We start from the raw sequence: 23204 nt of genomic DNA on the forward strand, positions 1-23204 counted from the left end.
AGTTTCCGCACCGGAAGTAGCATATGCTAACGTGCACATAGTCAATTTATTAAAGATGTGTTTAAAGATGACGAGACTTTGGTGTATTAGTTTGAGATGTGTAGATGACAGTGAGTCTATTACCTTGCAAAGTGTCTCATAATAAAACACTGCAACTATAATAATAATTGTTTGTTTGTTAATTTATTTCGATCATGTAAACAATATACAGGTACATTTAGCAATAATAATAATAATAATAATAATTAAAATGAAGTGGGAACTAGGTTCCTCAATCCGAGAAGGCGACGGAAGGAATTTGACGTGCACACTTCCGTGTTTGTCGTTCAGTACGGTCTGTAAACAGTTGTTCTGTGAGCCATGGACCGCAGCAGACCATCCGACAGAGCTGGCAGAGAGAAAAAACACGAGAAGAAGAAACGGAGACGATCCTCGTCCTCCTCTTCCTCCTCTCCATCATCTTCGTCTTCCTCCTCCAACAGCAGGAGTCGGAGCAGAAAGAAGACGTTGCACAGGAGCAAAGGTTGGAAAATGAAATGCTAGCATTCACAGGAAAATCAGCCTCATCATCGGGTTATATTCTCTGTTTCTCCCCCAGATGAGAAAACACAAAAGAAGCGCAGAAGGCACTCGTCTTCTTCTTCCTCATCTTCCTCATCCACCCCTTCCTCCTCATCGTCGTCATCCTCGTCAAGTGATGAGAAGAAGAAGAGCGAAGCCAAGAAGAAGAAGAAGAAAAAGCAGCAGCTGAAGAAGAAGAAGGCGAAGCTGAAGAAGCAGATCAAGAAGGAGAAGAAGAAGTTGAAGAAAAAGGAGAAGAAGATGAAGAAGAAGGCAGAGATGAAGCAGAGCCCAGCAGAGAAACCTCCATCCTACCTGGAGGTGTGGCAAACTGAGGAGGGGGCTGTGGAGCTCGGGCCTGGTAGGACATCACACACAACCCCACACTTCACTTCAGTGGATCAGCTGGTCACACAAAGTCTGACACAACAAAATAACTGGTTTTTATATTTGATAAATCAAGAGTGGGATTTGTTTCGCAGCTTGTGAAACATAAGGACTTATTAGGACATATTACTTCCTAGTCTAAGAAGTAGTGCACTGCAGAGCAGGATAACGCTGGCAGGCCACAAAGCTGCGGGAATGAGTTGTTGAAGCTGGGTTTAGAAGAGAGGTAATGAGCAGCACCATGACCTCATTCAGAGAAAGAGCACTACAGATATGATGTTTGCTTTGAGAGTGTCAATGGAGACGTTTAAAGGAGGTCAGAAGGAGCTGCTCTCTTTCTTTATAGATCTAAATAAAGCATTTGATGGGGAGCACGAATGAGGACACCAGCGGTAGGAGTTGCAGATGGGTTCAAGGTGGAGCGAGATTACATCGGTTCTGAACCCTTCTTGTTTATGGTGGTGATGTTCACAGACGACATTGAGATCCTGTTTTTGAAGATCTTTGATTTGTAGAAAGATTGTTTTGTTTTTTTAAATAATTTGACCATCACAAGTTGATTTCACAAACTGACTTGTTGGGACGGCGGCATTCTGTTACAGCACCACACTCAGGCTCTTTAGAATGACCCTTCTTTCACAAATGTTTGTAAAGAGACTGCATAGGTAGGCGTTTCTGGCACTGAAAGCACCTGGGTTTAAATTAAGAGCTGTGGCCCAATGTGTATTTCCTTTTTAGTTAACTAAAAATGTTTTTTTTTTCCACATCTAGTTCATTCTGGTGGTCTTGGTAAATCAAATCCTCATCAGTCTACTTGTTACTTGCATTTGTTACCAGCCTAAATTTTAGACTAAAAGTCACTTTTCAACCATACATTCATTCAGCATTTATTTTGTGCACTTTATCTACCTCACACCTATGTTAGAATCACCATGCATGTTTTAGGACTGTGTGAGGAAGCTCAAGTTCCCGGAGGAAAGCACCTTTACCTTTATTAACTCAAAGTATATGTAGTCCCATCAATTCTGATATTCATTCTGATATCGTTATCTGGTTATTTCCTCCTCTCTGGTGCATTTTTGCCTCTCCAGTCATGACAGATGAGCAGAAGGCCCGTCTCTCCACTAAGAGGCCCCTCACCAAAGAGGAGTACGAAGCCAGGCAGAGCGTGATCCGCAGGGTGGTGGACCCTGAAACAGGGAGGACAAGGTAAGCGGGGGAAAGCGTGCCACAAGAGTGGGAGTTTGGAGGAAGAATTCCCCCACCCTGGTTAAACTGGTGATCTTTTTCCCCCCTGCTGTCTTGCAGACTGGTGAGAGGAGAGGGGGAGATCATAGAGGAGATAGTCAGCCGGGAGAAACAAAAAGACATCAACAAGGTATGACAGAAACCTTTCAGCTGTAATTGCAGTAATGTGCTGTTATAACTGTTAACAGCTAGTCTCTATTCATCTCACAGCAAGCTACAAAGGGAGACGGGGATGCCTTCCAGAGAAAACTGAGCATCAACAGATAGATGACGTCACCTTCAGCTTCGTTAGCCTGAGAGCACCTTCACTAAACAGATCTGCAGAAAGTAACTCGTCAGTGTACTGAAATGCACTTCATTTCAAATAATAGTGATAGCAAAATAATACTGTGATGCTCTCCTGAGGTACACACGGTAAAAGTCATAGTGAGCTGCTTGTAATGGCTGTCAGATGTAATCGAGTAGATAGAAAGTAGTGCCTACATAAAACTGCTGACAACAAGGATCTTACTGGGATTCTGTTATAGTAGATTTTTGATTTCAACAAAAGACATTGCTGCTGATTTTCTGTAACACTGAGCTTCATAGAAAAGTTTCATTTAATTTAATTATTGTGCAAAATCTTTGCTTTAAGTAATGATTAATCCCAGATAAGCGTCCAGTTCAGCTGTCTGATATCACCTTCTCACACCACCTCATGGTTGTCTTACATTTGTATCTCAATTTTTTTTTTATTTTAATTTCTCTAAATAAATCTCCATTTCTTTGTGAAAGTAAAGTCTGACTTCAGTTCCTGCTCTCATAAAAAAAACAAAAACATCCTCGTTTCAACTCAGTATGGAAGGAAAAAAAAAAAAAAAAAGCCCAAATGCCTTAGTTGTTCTTTATATGTTCTTTATACACTGTACATAAAAACACAAGGGAATGGGTAAAATGTAGTTATCCAAAACCTACAAGATACACACCCTGTACAGGTAAAATATTTTCCAAGCATGATACTGTGTTGCAGATATACAGCCTTTGAACGATAACTGTTGGAGGCGGAGCTGGAGACAGCGATGGGATTGCCTAATGTTGGTGAATTATGTCCCACTCTCTTCTTCTTCATAAATTTCCTTTAAAAAAGTCAAACAAACCAAAATCCTGTTTAGAAAATATGGCCTCCATCTTTTCCCACAAAGTAACATGAACAACGTCCTTCACCGTGAAGTCTGTTCGGGGCGTGATCGGCGTTCGTCCTCGCTGCACAATGGTCAATGTAAGGCAGTAAAACGGGAAATGTAAGGCCTCTGGTAATGTGTGTGTCGGTAGCAGAATCAAAGCGATCGTCTGCCCAGAGGTTGCAAAAACTGCATGGATCGCTTCTCTGGATTTTTAATATCTGGGCGGTTCAGATCAGGGAGCATGGTTCAGTAGCTGAAAATGTTAGATGACTGCATGTTTTCAAGTTACAATAAATGTACAAAGAGCTATTCTTCAACAAGCAGCTTTTTTCCTCTTCCTTTTTTTTTTGTTTTGTTTTTTAAAGAGTTATGGCTTTAAGCCGATTCTTGTCAAGGTCAAAATGCAGAGGGACAGAAGTACAGCATGAGTCACACTCTCCTCAACCAGCTGACGAAAATATAAAATAAAATCATTGCTGATTAAAGAGGTTACAGGTGCCTTTGATCTAGGATGTCTTATGTCGTCTATTGAAAATGTGAAGTGGATGAAATATTTAGAAACACATCTCAGCACAATACAATTCAACTGCATCACAAAGTGAAGCCTCTAAAAGGACCGCTAATTTTAAAATGACGCCTCTGAAGAGGGCCAACGCAAACTGAAGGTTACATCATCTGTAAACGTGCTGTTCATCGCACTTATGTAAACCATTTGTTTTGTTACCAGGCTGACTGTTTTATAAATATTAAGTGTGTCTGTCTAGATGCCCATATATTAAAATGGAAACATCACAACAAAACAGCGTGTCTCTCTGCAGGAGAAAACCCGATAGCCAAAATTAGGCCAGTGCCGTTTTAAGGTGAGTTACCCTCTGCAATTTGACGTCTGTAGACCATGTGCCTGTTCACCTGATTGTCAATGCACTGTGACGTGTTTCCTCAACAGTCTGTAAGATCTGGTGGTGCTACTCGGGAATATTGCACGTTTCCCCCTCGTGTCTGAGCCCATATTGGTCCACTGCTGTCAGCTCTGTCTGTACATGATTACTAGAGGTACAAATAAATGTTATTTAAATGAATAAATCACAATTTTGTTTTTAAACCAGCTTTAGAAAATAAATGGCCAACGGTATTAAAGCAAAATCTTAGCTCTGTGCTCCTACTTTCAACAGCGTATTGTACAGGATTTACAATTTGCACATTTCTTTTCCTAAAGGCGCAGCAACACAGAGAAAGAGACCTTAACCTAAGGAGGATTATCTATGAGAACATTCAACACCTCATTTTACAGCTTGGGGATAAACAAGAGAGAGACAAGCCATATCCTGAACCCCCCCAAAAAGTTAATAACAAAAACAAAAAAACAAAATATTTTGACACAAGTTCTGTTGATACAACTCTGGTGATCTGAGAGATAAAATAACAGAAATACAACACTGTGCCAGGCAAAGACCTCTGAGGTTTGGTTGCTGCAACTGAAGTTTGAAGGAAAGAGGGAAAAAAAACAACACATCATAGCTAAAGTAATCTTAAAACACATTTTGTTCACGAAAAAAATCCATACATTTTAAAATTTCTATAGTCTTAAATAACAACAAGTATCATCAATCAATAAAGTATATCCTGAATGAGACGGTGTTTACCCCCAGAGTAAAGAAGACACTTGAAACTGATCTTCAGTGGACCAGATACCAGATCTGCACTGTAATGTAACAATTATGTACAAGCCTTGTTAAGGCATTCAACTACATACTTACACAAACTAACCCATTTATTATGTTTCTGTTTTTACACAGGAGATCCCTCCTTTCCTCTGCATCCACAGACGGCTTATCCTTCAGCACTGCTTCACTTTGGCACTTTCCCTTACAGTACTGCTTTTCCCTATAGCGGAGCTGCACGCTACTCATTCAGGAGGGTACGGCAGCGATGGCATAAAGTGAAGTGTGAGATGCAATAAAACCCAAGAACAGTTTCAGCTGCAGCCACAGTTAAAGGGTAATTACGCGCTTTGCTTCGTGTTGCGTTACATGATTCTTCGTGTCTAAGGGGCGACCAGAAAACAAGCAGAACGGGAGCGTAAAGATGTTAACCCTCTCAGGCTCAAATTAAGTTTTTGTTGCTAATGCACAAAAGAATACCTGCAGTGGTACTTCTGAGTAAAAAAAACTCATAAAATATGTATGTGGGGTAATCAGGTTGTTAGCTTTTAACTGTTGCAAATCTGCAACACCTGCCTTGAGAGGGTTAAATCTGTTCGGTGTTCCTTAAAAAAAAGAAAAGAAATCTAACAAAAATTTATTTTGGCTTCTCGATTGTTTCCGTGTTTACACTAAATTGGCGAATCAGCTTCATCTGATTCTCAGCTCCGCTCTCTGACTGGAACGTACCTGATCATCGCGTTAAAAAGGACGCAGCTTTAAAACTGCTATAAACAAAGTTCGTCTCTGTAGTCGTTGTTGTGCTTGCATTGGTCACGTTAGTTGGTTACAGCTGCTACTGTAACAACTCTGTGTTGTTTGCATGGGGCGTGCGTGTGTGTGTGTGTGTGTGTGTGTGTAACTGTCTCCATGTGCTGGAGGAGCAAAACTGACCTTGTATTCAAGACTAATAAATATTTACTAAACAGTACAAACAGCCTGGATCCCTACAATATTAGCTTTATTTGGTTGTGTGCACTTTCCCGCCTTGGGGCAACACTTCTTGAAATGTTGGTCTGTGTTATCATGAATGTTGCCTCATGCTCTGCCCATAAATATCTGTGCTGAATGTGACTGGTGTTAGTTTTTATAAACAGTGATTTGTAGCACCTGATTTTTTTTCCTTATGGTATTTTACCTATCTGGTGCAAGAAGCCTGCTTTCCACTGTTTGCATTTATATTCACGTCACTTTGCGTCTCTTCCTCAGCACTGCATTTGTAAGTCACTCTCCCGAACCCTGCATCGTGTCTCCAGTCTCATTTTGAGCTGAAAACTCCTGGCTCCAGCTTGGTGCTGCTGCTGCGGCCCCAGCAGCTGGCCGTGATGCTCATGCTGCGCTGGGCCCCTCCCTGGCCGTGGCTGTGAGTGCGCTCCAGCCGCTCCCGCTCCAGCCGCTCGCTGTCTGATTGGCTCTGCGTGCGCTCCGGCCTGTTGTGGATGCTGCCCGTCGGAGAGCTGGGGGCTGGCTGAGAGGAGATGGTGCGTAACAGATGGTTCCTCTTCCTCAAGAAGTCACTGTTTGCTCCCAAGCCAAAGCTGCCTTTGCGTAGCACCATGCGTGCACTGGTGGTCTTGGCTGGCCGAGAGCGATGGTTGTACTCCAGCTGGGACAGATGAGCTGCGTATCCCTCTGTGATGAACTGTTGAAGGATCAGAGAAACAACTGTCAACTAAAAAGCAACACATTTTGCAGTGACTTGAGCTTTTACTTTAGTTTTTTTTTTTTATGTGAGAAGAGACTATTAACAAGATCGTTTGCAGAAAGTGATACCTGGCACTGGTGCTGCATCTTCTTAGAAGGTCTGCCAACAATGTATATTTGAGAAGAAGGGAGGCCAATGGAGGTGTAGACTGAGATGTCTTTGGTTGATCCATAGCCAGCAAAAATCTTCATGTGTGCCTGAAATCGGAGAAATGAAGACGAGAAATGTTCAATCCTGGCTTCTTCTAAACAAATGGGTACATTTTTAAAATAATAACGGGTTGTCAGCATTTGTCGCTTCTGTTTCCTTATTTAAAACACTCACTGTCCCCTCTCCCACCCCCACTCTGACCTCTGTCAAAGACTTGAGGAAGTTAGCCTTGTGCCTGAGCGGGTCGTGGACCAGGCCATCGCAAAAGGAGACAATGCCATGAGGGAAGTTGTGCTGAGACAACCAGGCCACTACCCGTTGCTTCTGCATGTCTGGCCGTCCGGTCACGTAGATGATCAGATAGCCTAAATCCTGCCAGTGCCTGAAATAAGGAGAAGCAGCAGGAGACACCAGATCTTAAAGTTCAATCAGGGAGAAAATATGTGAAGCCAAGAAAACAGGAGAGGTAGAGCAGCCAGCTACCTGACAACATCTACAGCTCCAGCTCGCACTTTGGGATCACTGCCCATGATCGAAACGCTGGCAGCAAATGAACCATCAATGCTGAACACTACGAACTCCGTGCTACGTGGAACAACTGTCAGGTAGCTGTCAGCGAACGTGTGGTCACCCCTGGTGAATAAAAAGAAAAAGAGTAAGGAAATGGAAACAAAAAGATTAAAGAAAAAATGAGCTGCAATAAAGTGAGCTAAAAGTCAAATGTAAACCAGGCTCTGTGAAGATAAACGGACAAAAAGCTTGAATATATAAAATACAATAACAGTTTGGTACCAGGCTAATCTCACCTGACCACCATTTTAACCGGGTACACTCCGATTCCCAGACGCTTGTCCTCTGGGATGACAAAAGACACGCGCCCGCTGCTGTTGGTCACCTCGGTGTTGAAGTACACCCATTCTCCCGATGGTGGCTGGGTCATGATGTGGAGGTCGACCTGCGCAGGAATGAAAAGGAAACAAAAGCGTTTCAATACAGCCGATCGACAGATATTTGAGTTTTTTTTCATATTTCCTCAACCCAGAGGTAAAGTTGAACGAAAACAACATTGTCTTCATTTTTATGATTAAATATTTCACGTTAAAAAGTTTTCTAAATGTTTCACATTATTAGTGAGTGCTCAAATGTAGGGCTCTACTAGCCAACTGGTGAATACTCTAGTAAGGCCAGTGAATGCTTCAGGCTTTTATCTTGAATAGTTTGTGACATACTTGTGCTCAAGCAGTGGCTCAGATTTCAAGATGTCCTGGGTCAACAGACCAATTTTCATTAATATATCTTGAAATTTATGAAGCTAAAATTTCACAGCAATCATTATATATACCTGAACTTTGAATTGTTTGTCAAACATAAGGCACATGTCTCAAATGTATGAGACTTAAAATCCACTTAGAAGTGACCTTAAAAAAAAAAAAAAAAAAAAAGCTCAAACCCAGATTTCCCAGGTATCTCTAACAGCAGGTGAGCTACTAAAGACAGAAGCATGTTCACCTTCTCCCCGGCCAAAGTCACCATGTCCAGAGGGCCGTACATGAAGCGGCCTGTCAAGACCTGCTGGCCATCTTCAGTGAAGACGGCGTCATTCACTCTGTGGTTGGCGGTCACATTCTGTCAATGCAGAAGAAACAAAGGGAAAATGCTGATGTGTCGCTTTATCTTTATTTAAACAAAAACAGTCTACAAATACCAACAACTTTTTTTTTTTTTTTTGCATATTGGTTGGAATTGGTCATTAATAATCTTTGGCTGTCGTCCAGAGCGTTGTCACATCTCTTTCCCCTCAACCCTAACGGCAGTTACTTCCTTTAAATTTGAAGGAATTTGAATTAAAAAAAACCCAAAAGGGCTATTTTTTGATTTGTAATTAGATGGCAGGTATCGTAGTGTCCCCGACTAAACTTTAAAGCTCCCTGAAACAGACTTTGTTTCCAGATAAGATGCTCACCCTGATCTTCACGTGGGTCCTCTTGCGGAGCCACTTTTCTCGAGGTTTAGAGGGGGTGAATTCAGACACTTCTTTTCCATCGAGCTCCAGAATGCTTGAGTTTTCGTGCCTCATGACCTGAAAGGGGACAATTCAGTGATTCATACTGAGAATTTTTGAATAAGTCCTAACACTTTCATTATTGCTGTTTACTCACCTGCCTCAGGAGAAAAGACACAACATCAGTAGACTCCCAGTATGATGCGTGGAACAGGTGCGGTAAAGCCACTGTGGGGAAAGCTGTTAGGGCATCGGGGCAGTACAGGGCAAAGTCCAGCCGCTTTGTGCCCCACCAGCGTGCTGCAACTGCAATGGGAATGGAGTGAATAGGGTACAGAGATGTAAGATGAAACTCAAAGAGCCAGCGTGAGGTATGTGATGCCACAGAAAGGTGCAACACCCCTGATGTTATAGCAAAAAAGAAAAAGAAAAAAAAGAAAAGTTGATTTCAATTTTCAGCCACACTCATCACCAATCCCAGCAGTTCTTCAGCTACAGGAGGGAAAGGAAGGAGTTTATAATGGTTATTATCAGCAAATCCAAAGGCTGAGAACAGGAACCGATAGTTAGAGCTGATTACAGGAGCAGCTGAAGGTGGTTATTTGTGTTAGTCTGCGTGTGAAAGAAGATGAATGATTTTAAAAGCCCCGGCAGCATCTAGATTTATGGATTACCCCTCATCAGTGACAGTGAATGCACTTGAATCGCTGTGAATTACATTTTAGAAAAATGAAGTGAAAGGGAGGCAAAGAGGCTTTTTGGAAGAGCAGCACTGAGTCTTTCGACTGTGGCACAAAACAGAGCAGCACACAGAAGAGAGCCGTAGCCTCACACCGATTTCAGTAGCTCCCTTCCTTATAAAAATACCTTGGTCCACTTCAGCCTGGGAGTCCAGTGAGACCAGATCAGATATAGCAAAGTCCAGCCCTGCCCGGTAGTTCTCGTACTGGCCGGTGGGACTTAGAGGTTCACTAGAGTCTGCCTCATCGTCCAGCTCTGCCGCTACATATGCATCAGAAGATCCTGCGGCCTGGCAAGCCTTTGTTTCCTTACGGGACGTGGGAGGAGTTTTCAGGAAGAATTTGTTTTGTGATGATAGGGCGAGTAGGGACAAAAGACTGTATTTTTTGGATTGGTTAACCTGGTTTGATTCAGCTATGGGGGGAAAAAACAACAGCAAAAATAACAAAAAGATAAAGAAACCATATATGATATGATGAATACAAATTCACTTGTGACAGTTTAGGACAGCTTGGACAGTTTTAAAAAGAGCTGCGACTGTGTAAGCCCTAAAGATATATTAGGAACCGCTCAGGTAAATGGGGCGGAGTGATGCTGTTGCAGAAGAGAAACATGTCGTAATCAGTTTAAGCACATTTCCAGGGTTATACTGTGGGTGGCTGAACAGCAGTGTTCAGGCGCAGTAACATGAGGCACAAATAAATGTTCTGGTAACAGAAGTGAACGGGTGAGGGGGAGGAGGAATTCAAAGGACATTCAAACAAAGAGGAAACAGTACCGGTTATCTCAGCAAACACTGCAATAGGGAGTCGACAATGCAGGAATGGCTGAGGGAAACAGGTGTCTACATGCATCGCCACATTAATTAAATGCAGCACTCGTTCATTGCATTTACATTTAGACAGTGAATAAGAGAAAGACAGACAGTGGAAAGTGGCTCTAAGCTGGTTTCTTCTCCGGGACTCTGATCTTGTCTTAGTTTTAACAGGAGATGGATAAATCACCTTACATGAGTCTCACTTTAATCCCAAATCTGGCAAAGCAGAAAAGAGCAAAAAGGAGCGGGACACTCAACGTGGCTGACTAGACTGTTTCTGCAGGACAGCAGGGTGTGTGTAGAGTCAGAGTGAGAGTAAATGATGTCGGAGTGTTGGAAAGAGAAACTAGGACAGATAAAAGCAGATAAAAGTTGGGCTGAATGTGAGAGAAAGCGGGAGAATTACTAGAAGAGTGTTTGTGTGAGTGGAAGGAAGAGAGAAAGAGAGACTGTTTGGTATTGAGAGCACTTACTGTTGGCTATGTTGGTGGCAGTGTAACTGTCTGCCATTCCTGAGACCTGGCTGGCAATGCTGACCTCACTGGCCCTCCGCTGGCCCCGGGAGAGGGGGCCCGTTACGGGGGATGAGGGGTACGAACTGTCCATGAAGACACCACCATGAGACTGAACAACATCCGCTATTGAGCCCAAACAAGGAGATCCCATTAGACAGAGACACGGGTAAGGGGGAACTCACGGTGACGGTTGGGGGAGGAGGGGGAATGCAGGTGAGAAATGTGACAGCAGGCAGCGAGGCCCCGGTCACATTTCTTCACCGATCAACACGTGACTGGTAAATGAAGACATTAAACACACAGTGAATGTAAAATCACAAATATAATGTCTTCTACAGTAATATTAGTGTGTCTTACGGAGGTGATTTTTAAATTCAGAGCCTATTCTAATGTCTTGAAAATAAAATAACGTCAGAGATTTAGTAAAATCACAAGACCTCTGACTAGTATCAAAAGAAGAAGCACAGGCTTCAGTCTATTTAGCATGTACACACAGAGCTCCAAGTCCACAGCACAAACACGTCACAAGCAGCACATCAAAACCTTTTTTTGGAAATTCAAAAAAACAGTGTAAAAAAACAAACAAAAACCCTATGTCACCACAAATCAGCTAATATTACAGAGATGATGCAAATACACTGAAACCGGCCTTAAAACCGCAGCACACAAACACAGACGCTTGCATCTTCCAAACTCTGTCATGAAAATGTGATGGCACAAAGCAAAACACAGCACCACAAGAGATGCTTAGCAGATTTGTCTCGAGTATTTCCATGACTTGATGTTCCAATTGGCTACATTTCTTTTTAAATTAGAAACCAGAAGATACGATGCTAAAAGGTAAAATATATATGTGGTTTTAAAACTTTCAAACTTATCAGTATTTGGAGACGCTGAAATGACAGCATGGACATACTCAAAGAGAGTAAGAGGCGGCCTGGAATCTGAGCATCTCGACGTAATGGCGAGAGGGACGAACACAGGGACGACAGAGATACGGCGAATGAGGGTTGGGAACAGATAGAGGTGAATGGGAGAGGCTACACACACTCCATAGTGGCGGGTGTGGCTTTGAGGGAGCCCTCCTGCCAGTTTAGCACAGGTACAGGGATGCAGGTCTCACTGATGGTCTCCTGACAGCGAAGGGACAGGAGAGGCCCGCTGTCAAGCAGCAGCTGAGCGTTGCTCTGGACTGTCTCCACTACAGAGGGGGGTGGGTGGAGGGGCAGAAGTCGGGGGAGGAGGTTTTAGAGGTAGAGAGCAAGGTACACGGATATGGAGACAGGAGGCCAAGAGAGGAGGAAGGAAAGAAGACAAGGAAGACAAAAACATATGAAGCAAGAACTGAACAAGGAACAAGAGTCAAACCCTTAGTGGAGCTCACTTTTTCCTGGACCACAGCTGCTCCTCAGAGACACAATAAGCTGACATAAATAAATCATTTGAACTCTCTTGCCTTAACATTGATCTTGAAATTGTCTTTGAAACTTCATCGCTATAAAAAATGTTGGAAGGCCATTGGTAGCTGATCTGATGGAGGCCATGACCACCAGGGAACACAAAAACTCTGGTCTGAAGTAATTAAGAAACATCTTAACCATATTAAACATCTTTATTAACCCCGGTGTCCATCCTTACTAAGCCTCAGTTCCTGATTCAATAATGTTAAATATCTTCTTTTTTTTTTTTAAAGAAATTTCTCCTCATTAAAGATCTTATTAAATTCTGTGTGCGTTTTCTTCGAGAACAGCAGACATGTAATTGTATAAACAGGGTAGGCATCCTCCGCTATAAAGATCAGTCCAAACAGAAACCACCAGTGGGACTGTGACAACACCGAGATTAATAAACTGCTTCACAAAACATGCCGAAGCACAAACAGTAGAAAAGCGTGTAATTTTTCTTTCAGGCAGTGTCTACTTTGTAAATGAACTCAACGCATGCTACTAAGGCATCTTTAAGCCATCTATGGTGTGCATCCATGGGAAAAAGGACAGTGGGTTAAAATCAGCATCTGAAGCATCAGGTGATGTGATCTTAAGTGGTTGTTGCTGGGGGTTTTTTAAAGGGTATTTTGCATTCGTGTGTGTGCATCCAAGACAGACGTACAAAAACTGAAAGCTTCACATTAACGTGGCCTTTCATCTATCATCTGTAAAAAGAGCTCACCCAGCAGGGCGGAGTTTCCATCTCCCAGGGGAAAGCGTTGGTAACGGGGCACGCTGAACGGAGGGAGGAGGTGAAATTTCCGCTCCAGCAGAGGTTCGAGGCGGGAGGCTGAAGGATCAGCGGGGTGGAACAGATTATAAACCTGCTGACAGGCAGGTCGTAGCTGGGCCACTAGGGGGAGAAATGAAACCAGAGACATAAGAAAGAGAGGAAGGGAAGAATTCAAGCATATTTTGATGACAGCCTGGTCTATAGGTGTCTATAGTAATAAGCAGATTTCCATCTGGGGCAAACCTTTCACTTTACAGATAGCACAAAGCCTGGTAATTGAAGCTCACCATCTAACATAGGGATCACAGTCTTTCTCAGGGCGAGTACCAAGCCAAGCGGAGAGCCAAAGAGGAAAAAGTCGGACACTTCGAAGTCAAATTTCCCCAGGGAGCCTCCATCCAGCATTGTGCTACTGCTCGACCTTCGGGAGGTTGTGTCGTTCCGCAGGACACTGGAATGTAAGCTGGGAGGACAACACAAAGTCACTTCCGTGCCTGGAACTAAAAATAAAACATATTCTGACAGCGCATGACAAAAGGACAAAAGAAGTTCATTCCACATAAAGAGTTTGTCCTCCCACGGACGACACACCTGGACAGGAAAGCCTGGTGCTGCTTTATGGTGTCCAGCTCGTAGGTGGAAGAGTCACTTCTCTTCCGAGGCAGCTGTCTCTTGGTGTCGTCGCCTGCGCTGGTACGTGGGATATCGATGTTGCTGCGACTGAGGTGGCGGCTGCCCTCCAAGGTTGGAGACGCTGATCCGTGTCCGCTGTTGACAATGATGCCAGGAGAGAGAAGATCCTGGTCCTGCAGGGGCAATTTGTGAAAATGTGTCATAAAAACTTCCAGCACCTTAAGAAAAAAATAGCAACAAATGAGCTAATTAAGAAGAACAAAACAGGTTAAAGGTGCACACAGGAGTGTTCCAGGCACTGTTTAGGATGAGCCGATACTGTCGCCGTGCATTCATTAATGCTGGAGGATGTCTCGCTTACCTGTACGCTAATGACACTGCCCCTGCGACTGCTGTTCTGGCTCTCATTTACTGTTTGATTGCTGCTGCACAGAGCATCAAAGCCCAAGATTCCTCCCACACAGTCCCCAATGAGGCAAACCTGGAGAGTTAAAGGATGAAAAATATTTATTACATATATGCGTGGGGTTCAGGATCACCTTAAAAGACTTCTGCAGTTACACGCTGGATGTAAGGATAATGTGGCTCCAAAAGTACAGCTGGTTCAACTCTAATGACTCCAATTCTTTATTAAACCGCATACAAGAACAACAAACCCCATCGGTATCTGACCTGGCCGGAGAAAGAAGCCCCGTCCAGAGATTTTATGAAGTCCGCATACACCTGGTTGGCTCGGAAGATGACGGTGGCCACAGCATCCTGGTACTGTGGAGAAGAGGTGGCGAGGAGAGGCAGGGCTGCCAGCGGGATGTGGTCCTGGCTGCTGGACAGACAACCTTCATCGTAGCTGTAAGGGCTCAGGCTATGAGAACATTAGTGGATAAAAATCAAATTATGAAATTTAAAACCCAAAGCATGCACACGTGAGAATAAATAAACGCAGGAAGAGGGGACAAGAGTCACGAGCTGCACCTGGACCTCTTCCATCATAAGCAAACAGCTATCGAGCTAAAATACGGTTAGAACCACAATTTGTTCCACAAACACACAATTTTTGTTGTTATTTTTAAATTACAAATCAGGATGTGGCTGAAAGGCAGACTTTGAGTTTAATTGGAGGGGTTTAACAAAGTCAGATGCATTTTTTTTTTTTTTATAGAGTCTCTCATTTTTAGTGGCTCAAAACTAATTCTACAATTGACTGACGAGCAGTTCCAAGGCCAGGTGAGGCATCTTCACTTGTTATTTCATGATAAATGAAGAATACATAATTGAAGTTGATTCAAAGTGTTGAATTTACATTTTAAAGCTTTTAACTGTAAATTTAAATATCAGCCATCATTGGGCTGAAAAACCAAAATCAACCTCTCAGAGAGAGAGAGACAGACAAAACTTCAGGAGTGGCCAAATAAACAATCCGGTACACTGAAAGACCACTGAACAAGGCCAAAGTGTGTGAGGAATTATTTACATCGTTAAGAAAAACACAAAAACAACAACCACCACCACAGGAGGCAGAATTATCACTGGCAAAATCTACAATCAAAAGAAGACTTCATGAACTTAAATACAGAGAATTTTCAAAGGTGCAAACCACTGGTTACACTGTATAAAAATATCTGTGGATAGATGACACCAGCATGAACATGGATGAGAAAATATAGAGTATTAGAGAAACAGCTCATAATGTCAGACATGGTGGAGGCAGTGTGAAGGTATGGGTACATATGGCTGCCAGTATAATCGGAGGACTTGTGTTTATTGGTGATGTGACCACTGACAGAAGCTGCAGGATTAACTGTGAAGTGTATGGAGCTACACTCTCTGATCAGATTCAGACAAATGCTGGTAAACTGATCGGACAGTTCTTCACAGTGCAAATGGACAATGACCCAAAGTAAACTGTAAGAGCAACCCAAGAGTTTCTCAGGGTACAGAAATATGATATTCTTCAATAGCTGAGTCAGTCACCTGATCTCAGCTCAAAGGCACAGCTTTTCAGTTATTAAACAAGCAGCAACTCAAGGTGTTTGTAGTAAAGGTTCACCAGAGCACTTCAACAGAAAATGCATATGGGCTCTAGACTTTAGGCAGTTACTGAGCCTTAGCATCCTTACATTTAAAATGATGTAAATTTACCCAATTACTTTAGAGCTAAAATTAGAGACTGTATAAAAATGTCTGTAATTCCTAAAAAGTTAATGAAATTCTTCATTAAACCTCTTAAATACAAGCTGAAAGTCTACACTTCCATCACATCTTGCTTGATTATCTGATTTAAACTCCACTGCGGTTGTGCAAAACCACAAGAATTCTGTCTTCATCCAATAAATTATGAACCTAACTGCACACAAACCTTAAATCATTATCCATGAGGTTTTGAGCCTGCAAAGAAATGTGTGCATGCGTGTGCTCTTACTTGGACACTAGGGAGAAGGCCTCAGCACAGATGGCAGGGCAGGGCACCAAGCGGATGGCGATGCGTCCCAGCGCCGCAGGATAGTGAACACGCATGACTGTGTCGAAAGCCGTACTGATTGTGTTGACGTCGGCCTGCTTGCTGTTCTGGTCGCCTCCTCCTGTGTCCAGGATGTTCCCTCCGTGCAAGACCAAGATGAGCACATGAATCTTGGAGGGCTGCAGACACTGCTGGGAAGAGCTCTCCTGAGAACAGCAAATTTAATAAGCAGCGTTATGGACGGGAATGTTAAGGCGCGCTATTGGGAAAATATCCAATAAAATGTTTATTCACTTCATCAGCATGACCAAAGAATACGTACTTACTGTGAGTGATAAAACAAACAAACAAAAACAGATAAACGAGGCCTTAAAAATGGGCATCAAATCACTTTTTAACCGATTCAAAAGGTTCGACTTGCAACGTTTTGCGTCCATCGTTTTGAACATGAATTACAAAGCAAACTGCTTTTCATAGCCACTGAGGGGTGAGGAACCATGAAGACACATAACAGAGCCAACCTTCACCTGGACAACCGTTCAACTAACAGCAAACAACAACCATGCTTCCCGACGACAAGTTCACACTAATTAGCACAGCACAATGTGTAGTTTTGTCTTTTACTTCCAATCCAAAACTTCACATTTCCATTAAGTACAGAGGAGGGGGGAGGGGTCGAACAGAAGGTGGTGAGGTTGAGGAGTACACATGGATTTGGGTTCGGGCTACGGCAAGGATAAGGGCAGGGGCATTTAATAGACTGGAGGTGTCTGAAGAACTGTTGTACCCCACATTGCACTGGGGCCAAAATGTTTACTTACTGACTGGTGCCTTGTTACCGTGATGGTGGGAATGGGAGAGCTATCGGCTTGGCCGCTAAGACAGCCACGCATCTGAACACAAGAGGACAGAGAGGCTCTTATCCTCCAAAGTTTAAAGCCTGATATGTTTTTTGTTTTTTAGCAGCTAAACTCAAATTAAATCATGTCCTGAAGGAAACTTTCAGCAGATGGCTTGTAAGGGATATTTATTCCAGACATGGACGGGCATCAGAGGAGTGAGAGTTATAGGTGTGTTATTTGCACTGGCAGTCAATGTGTGACACACATACCTCATCTAATCTTTCCTCGCTGGTTGCTCTTTCATAATCAACAGTCATTTCCTTGAACAGCTCACCTACAAACACAAACACACATTTAACATCAAGTGTCATAAGGCTGTGCCTGCCCATGTAGAGGTGTTCATCATACCAGAAGTTTCCTCCGTTTCTGCAGCTTCGATCTTGTCCATGAGGTCATTGGAGTTCCACTTGGCAATCTCTTTCGGGAAGACCTCCTCTCCATCAGAGAGATCCTCTGTGAGGGGGTGTCAACAGATTGGTTAAAACTGTATTCACTGTTCAGGGGTTTAGAATGGATTATTACACCAAGAGTTCAGATTCAGAGTGCTAGATTGCTTTATTAATCCCAAGAAAGGCCAATTTATTTGCAGCTTACCCCGACAACCTATTCACCCAAACGCACGCACACAATGCCGTCCTTAAACACGAACCACAAACCCTGCTGCGTGTCAACAAATAATGGGCTAAAAAATAAATAAATAAATATGCAAACAAATAAAATAGAATAACAAAGACAAACCGCTAAAAATGAACAATAAAAGAAAAATTAATCTAAATGAACCCTGTCAGTGTCAAAGTGTGAACCTACACAAATGCACATGAAGCTTGGTGTTTCCATGTGTGATCATCCACACACAGTGAGTATACGTTGTTTTGCATTTATTGTATCACTATAATTTATTTTCTATAAACTAAAAACAGTCAACTTCCTCCATGACTACCTGCTACAAAAATGTCACTATGCACCTTAAATTCATGCACACATATGGATGAATTGTCTCGCTGATCTACTGACATTAACCTGTGATTTTAAAAGGACCTCAAACAGATCCTTTTTAATTCCTCTCGGGGCGATTTTTGCCAACAGCGTTCACTTTAGCTGGGTAATCAAGATTTGACCTAAAATCAAATCATGTCCTATTTATTTCTACAGCAGCTACACTACAAATAAACAGCATCAACACAGGAAATCAAATGACAATCTTTATTTCATAACGATTTGGCTGGAATACTCAAAGGGGCTTGCGGCAAGTTTTTGTAGCATTGTTCCTAACACACAAAATCTTCTGACTCTAAATCAACAGAGTCCTTTATTTCATTTGTTTCCTCAGTTGCTTCAACATCCTTCTAATTTATTCATTAATATAAACAACCATCCAGTGTTAAACTGGATAAAAATGTCAGATTTTCTTTATTCCACTGCAATATTGTTATTAATAAACCTTCAATGATTTAAATAAAACATGTTAAATACAGATTAAAGACAGATTACACGTGTACCATCATTGGCAAATTCACCTCCTTAGCTTTTTTTTTTCTTCCTTTATTCATTTGCATTAAAAAAAATGGAGTGTAAAAATAAACTTGCACACACTTTTCTAGTCCTTGAGATGGATGGTTACTGCAAGAAGATCACAAGAACTTTAAAGACAGAAGCCTAAAATTGGAAGCAATCTGAGCAAACACGTTTTCCAGATTCAATTTGTGCACTTCCATCATGTGATTTACAAACACTTACATGTAGAAGCTCATTCTGATGCCCTCATTTATTTACCCATAATTAAATAAGTGTTCATAAATCATGACGTTTTAAGCAGGCCATCTGGCTTTTGCTTCTCTCTCTCACACACACACACACACACACACACACACACACACACACACACACACACACACACACACACACACACACACACACAAACAATGAATCCATATAAACACGAATACTGTGACACATGTTAACATGAAAAAAAAAAAATTAGACGTCAACACAATTCATTTTAGTTATTGTTTTCCAGTGACTCATAGTGTCACGAGCAACCTATTAAACTCGGGGTAGGTGGAAACTAATGAATGCAGCAAAATTAGTATCAGTGTAATCAATGACTGCATCATGCATAATTTTATTCTCATTCATCATATTGACTAAACGGTGAATTTCAAACACACACACACACACACACACACACACACACACACACACACAAATTATTCAAAGGGGTTCTTTTATTTCTTTGATGCACCGTGAACTGTGTGAATGAAGTTGGGCAGAGACGATTGTGATTTTTGAACGTGATATTGGGATGAGACACCTGGCTCGTGTCTTCTCGGCCGAACTTATCCAGCAGGAAGAACGGGTGCCGCAGCACACCCACCTAGTTCAACTGTAGCCCCAAAGCATGCTGGGTATCTGGGAAGCTTAAGAACTGATCTGCGATTAAAGAGACGCATTCACAGGAAATGAAGAAAGGGGAGCCAAACAGGTTAGAAACATTTCACCCAGCTTCCACATTTACTTTACAAATCAGAGCAGCAAGTTACCGTGAGCATCGAAGAACTCCTCGTCCGAGCTGTCGTCCGAGTCTCGTGCAATGCTCTGCATCCTCCACTCGGAGATGCTGTGACGTGACGGGCTCACTGGGTGGGGGGAACAAAAAAAAAAAAAGAAAAAAAAAGAAAAAAAAAAAAAGATAGAAACACACAAGCAGGAAGTTCACCATTATTTTGGAATGTGCATTTTAGCCTCTGTGTTACACACACACACACACACACACACACACACACACACACACACACACACACACTGCACAACCCACCCCCCACCCCTATAAATGACACACACACGGTGTTACATAAACATAACAGTCTCTGTGGTGCATTACTTCATCACAGATGGACTGATTGGTGGTGTGTTAAAGCGGCGGTGTGTTAAAAACCGGGGCCCAGTGCAACAAGAACGAGCTCCAAACACACCAAAATCTTTTCCAGCTGAGGAAAAACAGGCCTCGTCTATCACCTGTCTTCAATCTATGCATTATATATCATTAGGTGGTCACTGTGAGAGGCAGTAAGAGAAGGGCACAGATGTAGCTGTCAGTGCAGAGAGACACAGCAGAGCTGGAAGGGAGGGTCACTCTGAGGAGCATCAGCCTCCTCTGTCCTGTGATGTCAGCACTGTTGCTAAAAATAGCCCTGGAGGGAATAATAGAGGGAGGGAGGGAGGGAGGGGGGACAGTTACAGGGGTGAAATGAGGCTCAATGAGAGTCGGGGTCCATCTGGCAGCTAAAGTGAGCGCCACCTTGAAGAAGGGGTGACACTTGAGATGGGTGAATTCAGATGAGTAGTCTGCGATATCAATGTTGCTGACAAAAATAACCCAGGGGAGATTCACACAGGGGGTGTGAGTAAATATGGTTGAGGAGCAGCTAAAGGAAATTCGGGTGCCTCAGAGGAAAGTAAAAGCACAAACATAGAGTCTGCACACTTTAAAAGCTGGTTCTGAGGCGTTTGCTTTATTAACACCAATTCAAAGGTCTGAGCTCACGGTTTTTCAATAGAGTCTGGTTACTACACCTTTGGGTTAACTCTTAGTGTGTACGCTTGTGCAGAGCTGAACCCCAAAAAAAAAAAAAAAAAAGGAAGCGCTATTACTGCACTTCCTGTGCAGCTGTAACCCAAATTCATTCAACCGCAGGTGTGCAAAATGAAAAATGAGACCTCACAGAATCACACAATCCTACTTTAGCTTTGCACCAGTTTGAAGCTTGACCTTACTGACTGAATTCTTCACATACTAGCTTTCTAGTGTGGACGAGTCTACAGTATCACAGTTTGCTGTGTTCACTTACAGGATATTTGGACTTTGATGTTAGCATGCATAAATATATAAAAGGCAGAAATGAGTCACATGCAAGACTTAACAAATAAGACTTTAACGCACGATGAGATGTAAATACAGTTGTCACAAGAAAAAGTTCAGTACCGTGCAAAAGCCTTGAGCACCCTCGTTTCTTTATATTTTGCTAGGAAAATGGGTGCAAGGATTTCCATGTATGTTTGCACACGATTTCCATGCATGTGCAAACACACATGGAAATGTCGTATGTAAGGCAAAAACAGAGCTTGTACAATTCTAATGAGCTCGAAAGAAAGAACTCTCTTAGGCACCTTTTTCATTTCTATAAGTAGTCTTCAGGAATTCTTGCAGGACATTCAAAGCTCTTCTTTGGATGTTGGCTGCCTTTTGTTCCATTCTCTGTCGAGATGATCCCAGACTGCTTCAATAATGTTGAAATCTGGGCTCTGGGAAGGACTGATAGTGACTGGTTTGTGCTGGATTTTTTTCAATTTTTTTTTTAAAAAACACGACTTTCAGATATTGTTCATCTCCTGAAGATAGTTTTATTTTTTAGGTGTAGTGTCACTTCTTTTTTCCTCAACTTGTCCAGTTTTTGCAGATTGTTTAAGGACATTACTTACCATGTTGAGATATGTCAAGTTTTCAGCTAATAGCTATTCAGGAAACACCTTGTTGGTGTAAAATTTTATGCCTGTCAAACTGTGTTATCTTTGCAATTTTTCGACTAAATGAAGAGGAAGAAACTGCTTTTGTTACAGGTTGCCAGTAACGAAGTGCCTGAAAATGGAATCCAAAACTCGTTCTTATCTGTAGACACAACATTGGTTCATCCTTTGAGTTGTTTGCCTTTACCCTTGAATGGCTCATAAATCAGTGTTAAGTGGTTCAACAAACAAAAATACATTCTTCAGAAAAAAGTTGAGATAAGAACTGGACTGAAAATGAGAGAAAGAGCAGCCAATGACTAAAGAAAACCTCTCCAGGAGGCCTGGAAAACTATTGCTCAAGACCACTTAAAAAAAAAAAAAAAAAAAAAAAAAAAAATAGCTTCTTTGGAAGCAAAAATAATGAAATGAGGGGTGGTTCAAGACGTTTACACATCACATCGATGTGCCAGCTTCACAAAGTCATACACAGCAGTGATAAGGGTAAATGCATGAAGATGGCATGTTCCTCACCTCCTCTCTTGGATGATCGGGAGGATCGGGAGGAGGTGGACCACTGCTTGGTAAGTATACCTCGTGGCTGCAGAGTTTCTCCTCCTGAGCTGGGAACGACTGCTTCAGCTTCGATACAGCTGATTGCCTCTTTAACCTCCTGGTCTTTGTCTGGAGACGGCGTGCCTCCGTTGGCCTCGGTGGCCTCCTCCGCCTGGCTAAACTGAGCCATCTTCCTGGCCAGGGCCAGCTGGGTTTCCAGCTCCAGCTGCCTGATGTCTTCTATGGTCAGACCATACCACTCATCCTGCCAGCACCAGGCCTGCCGGTGGGCACGCACCATCACCTTTCTTAAGCCTAGTGAAAAACAGTTGCAGAACAATAAACCCTTGCTAACACTGTAACTAAATAGCGTATTAGTAAAATGAAAAATGATTTTTTAAAAATGCACGAACATCTGGGACCTTCAACTCACCAACATCATGAATAAAGCGTTCAATCTTTGACTGCATGCCCCAGTAGCGGAACTCCACCTTACAGAGCTTGTAGGCACACATGATGGGGGTCTTGCCTGGGTTATTGTTGTACTCTTCTATCCAGTCGTCCCACAGAGGACCCCTCTGGGTCTTGGCTGACTTGTAAAGCCTCGGGTCTTCCTCTGATTTGTACTCATGAGCGGGGATGGGATCTGTCACTATGTCAATTGGGTCTGCAAAAGACGATTCGTTTTCAGAGGGTAAGCATTTGTGGACTCAGGTGTTTGGAAGTTGTTGAGGCTTTACGATTACATTACGGTGTGTGCACAAGTGGGTGGAGCAGTAGTTCTGACTTGTATGAGCTTGTGTTTAACAGCTTCAAATTCTTTTTATAACTGGAATTCCAGCTAACACTATAAGATACACAGACACAAGTGATTTAAATAATTACAATAGTGGAACTGAGTCACTGCGTACCCTAAGAGCCATTCCTTTCAGGGCGTTGTTTTC

The 23204-nt window shown here is 42.6% G+C and overlaps 2 protein-coding genes across 10 annotated transcripts in view; one reads left to right on the top strand and one right to left on the bottom strand.

Moving 5' to 3' along the window:
* The first annotated feature begins 294 nt into the window (after positions 1 to 294).
* On the top strand, positions 295 to 2974 carry arl6ip4 (ADP-ribosylation factor-like 6 interacting protein 4). The gene is made up of 5 exons (XM_084947397.1): positions 295 to 523; positions 599 to 922; positions 2040 to 2157; positions 2257 to 2326; positions 2407 to 2974. Exons 1-5 carry the CDS (start codon positions 361 to 363, stop codon positions 2461 to 2463), a joined length of 732 nt encoding a protein of 243 aa, XP_084803523.1. The 5' UTR covers positions 295 to 360; the 3' UTR covers positions 2464 to 2974.
* A 99-nt stretch (positions 2975 to 3073) lies between these two features.
* Positions 3074 to 23204, bottom strand: part of LOC146376200 (membrane-associated phosphatidylinositol transfer protein 2-like) — a 45159-nt gene continuing 25028 nt past the window's right edge. For 4 of the 9 annotated variants that reach the window (XM_084947389.1, XM_084947386.1, XM_084947390.1 and 1 more), the window contains exons 5-27: positions 22694 to 22927; positions 22240 to 22575; positions 19743 to 19838; positions 17551 to 17655; positions 17412 to 17476; positions 17122 to 17193; positions 16262 to 16506; positions 14515 to 14704; positions 14204 to 14323; positions 13801 to 14015; positions 13497 to 13672; positions 13159 to 13329; positions 12038 to 12190; positions 10948 to 11112; positions 9784 to 10071; positions 9074 to 9222; positions 8878 to 8994; positions 8424 to 8540; positions 7721 to 7869; positions 7398 to 7547; positions 7116 to 7296; positions 6833 to 6961; positions 3074 to 6701 (exon numbers count right to left, since the gene is read on the bottom strand). In XM_084947389.1, the coding sequence (XP_084803515.1) occupies positions 6318 to 6701; positions 6833 to 6961; positions 7116 to 7296; positions 7398 to 7547; positions 7721 to 7869; positions 8424 to 8540; positions 8878 to 8994; positions 9074 to 9222; positions 9784 to 10071; positions 10948 to 11112; positions 12038 to 12190; positions 13159 to 13329; positions 13497 to 13672; positions 13801 to 14015; positions 14204 to 14323; positions 14515 to 14704; positions 16262 to 16506; positions 17122 to 17193; positions 17412 to 17476; positions 17551 to 17655; positions 19743 to 19838; positions 22240 to 22575; positions 22694 to 22927 (4007 nt within the window). In that variant the 3' untranslated portion in view covers positions 3074 to 6317. The remainder of the gene's footprint in view (positions 6702 to 6832; positions 6962 to 7115; positions 7297 to 7397; positions 7548 to 7720; positions 7870 to 8423; positions 8541 to 8877; positions 8995 to 9073; positions 9223 to 9783; positions 10072 to 10947; positions 11113 to 12037; positions 12191 to 13158; positions 13330 to 13496; positions 13673 to 13800; positions 14016 to 14203; positions 14324 to 14514; positions 14705 to 16261; positions 16507 to 17121; positions 17194 to 17411; positions 17477 to 17550; positions 17656 to 19742; positions 19839 to 22239; positions 22576 to 22693; positions 22928 to 23204) is intronic. The other 5 variants (XM_084947391.1, XM_084947392.1, XM_084947393.1 and 2 more) reach the window with 5 other exon arrangements.

Source organism: Perissodus microlepis, chromosome 12, assembly GCF_051167445.1.
Source record: "Perissodus microlepis isolate ML-2025 ecotype Zambia chromosome 12, ASM5116744v1, whole genome shotgun sequence".
Lineage (NCBI taxonomy): Eukaryota > Metazoa > Chordata > Actinopteri > Cichliformes > Cichlidae > Perissodus > Perissodus microlepis.

What these genes read in the sequence shown, in the direction of transcription:
- arl6ip4 (XM_084947397.1), top strand. Translation starts at nt 361, where the DNA reads ATGGACCGCAGCAGACCATCCGACAGAGCTGGCAGAGAGAAAAAACAC. An exon ending in GGCTGTGGAGCTCGGGCCTG is followed by an intron (nt 923 to 2,039) that starts GTAGGACATCAC and finishes TTGCCTCTCCAG; the next exon opens with TCATGACAGATGAGCAGAAG. An exon ending in CCTGAAACAGGGAGGACAAG is followed by an intron (nt 2,158 to 2,256) that starts GTAAGCGGGGGA and finishes GCTGTCTTGCAG; the next exon opens with ACTGGTGAGAGGAGAGGGGG.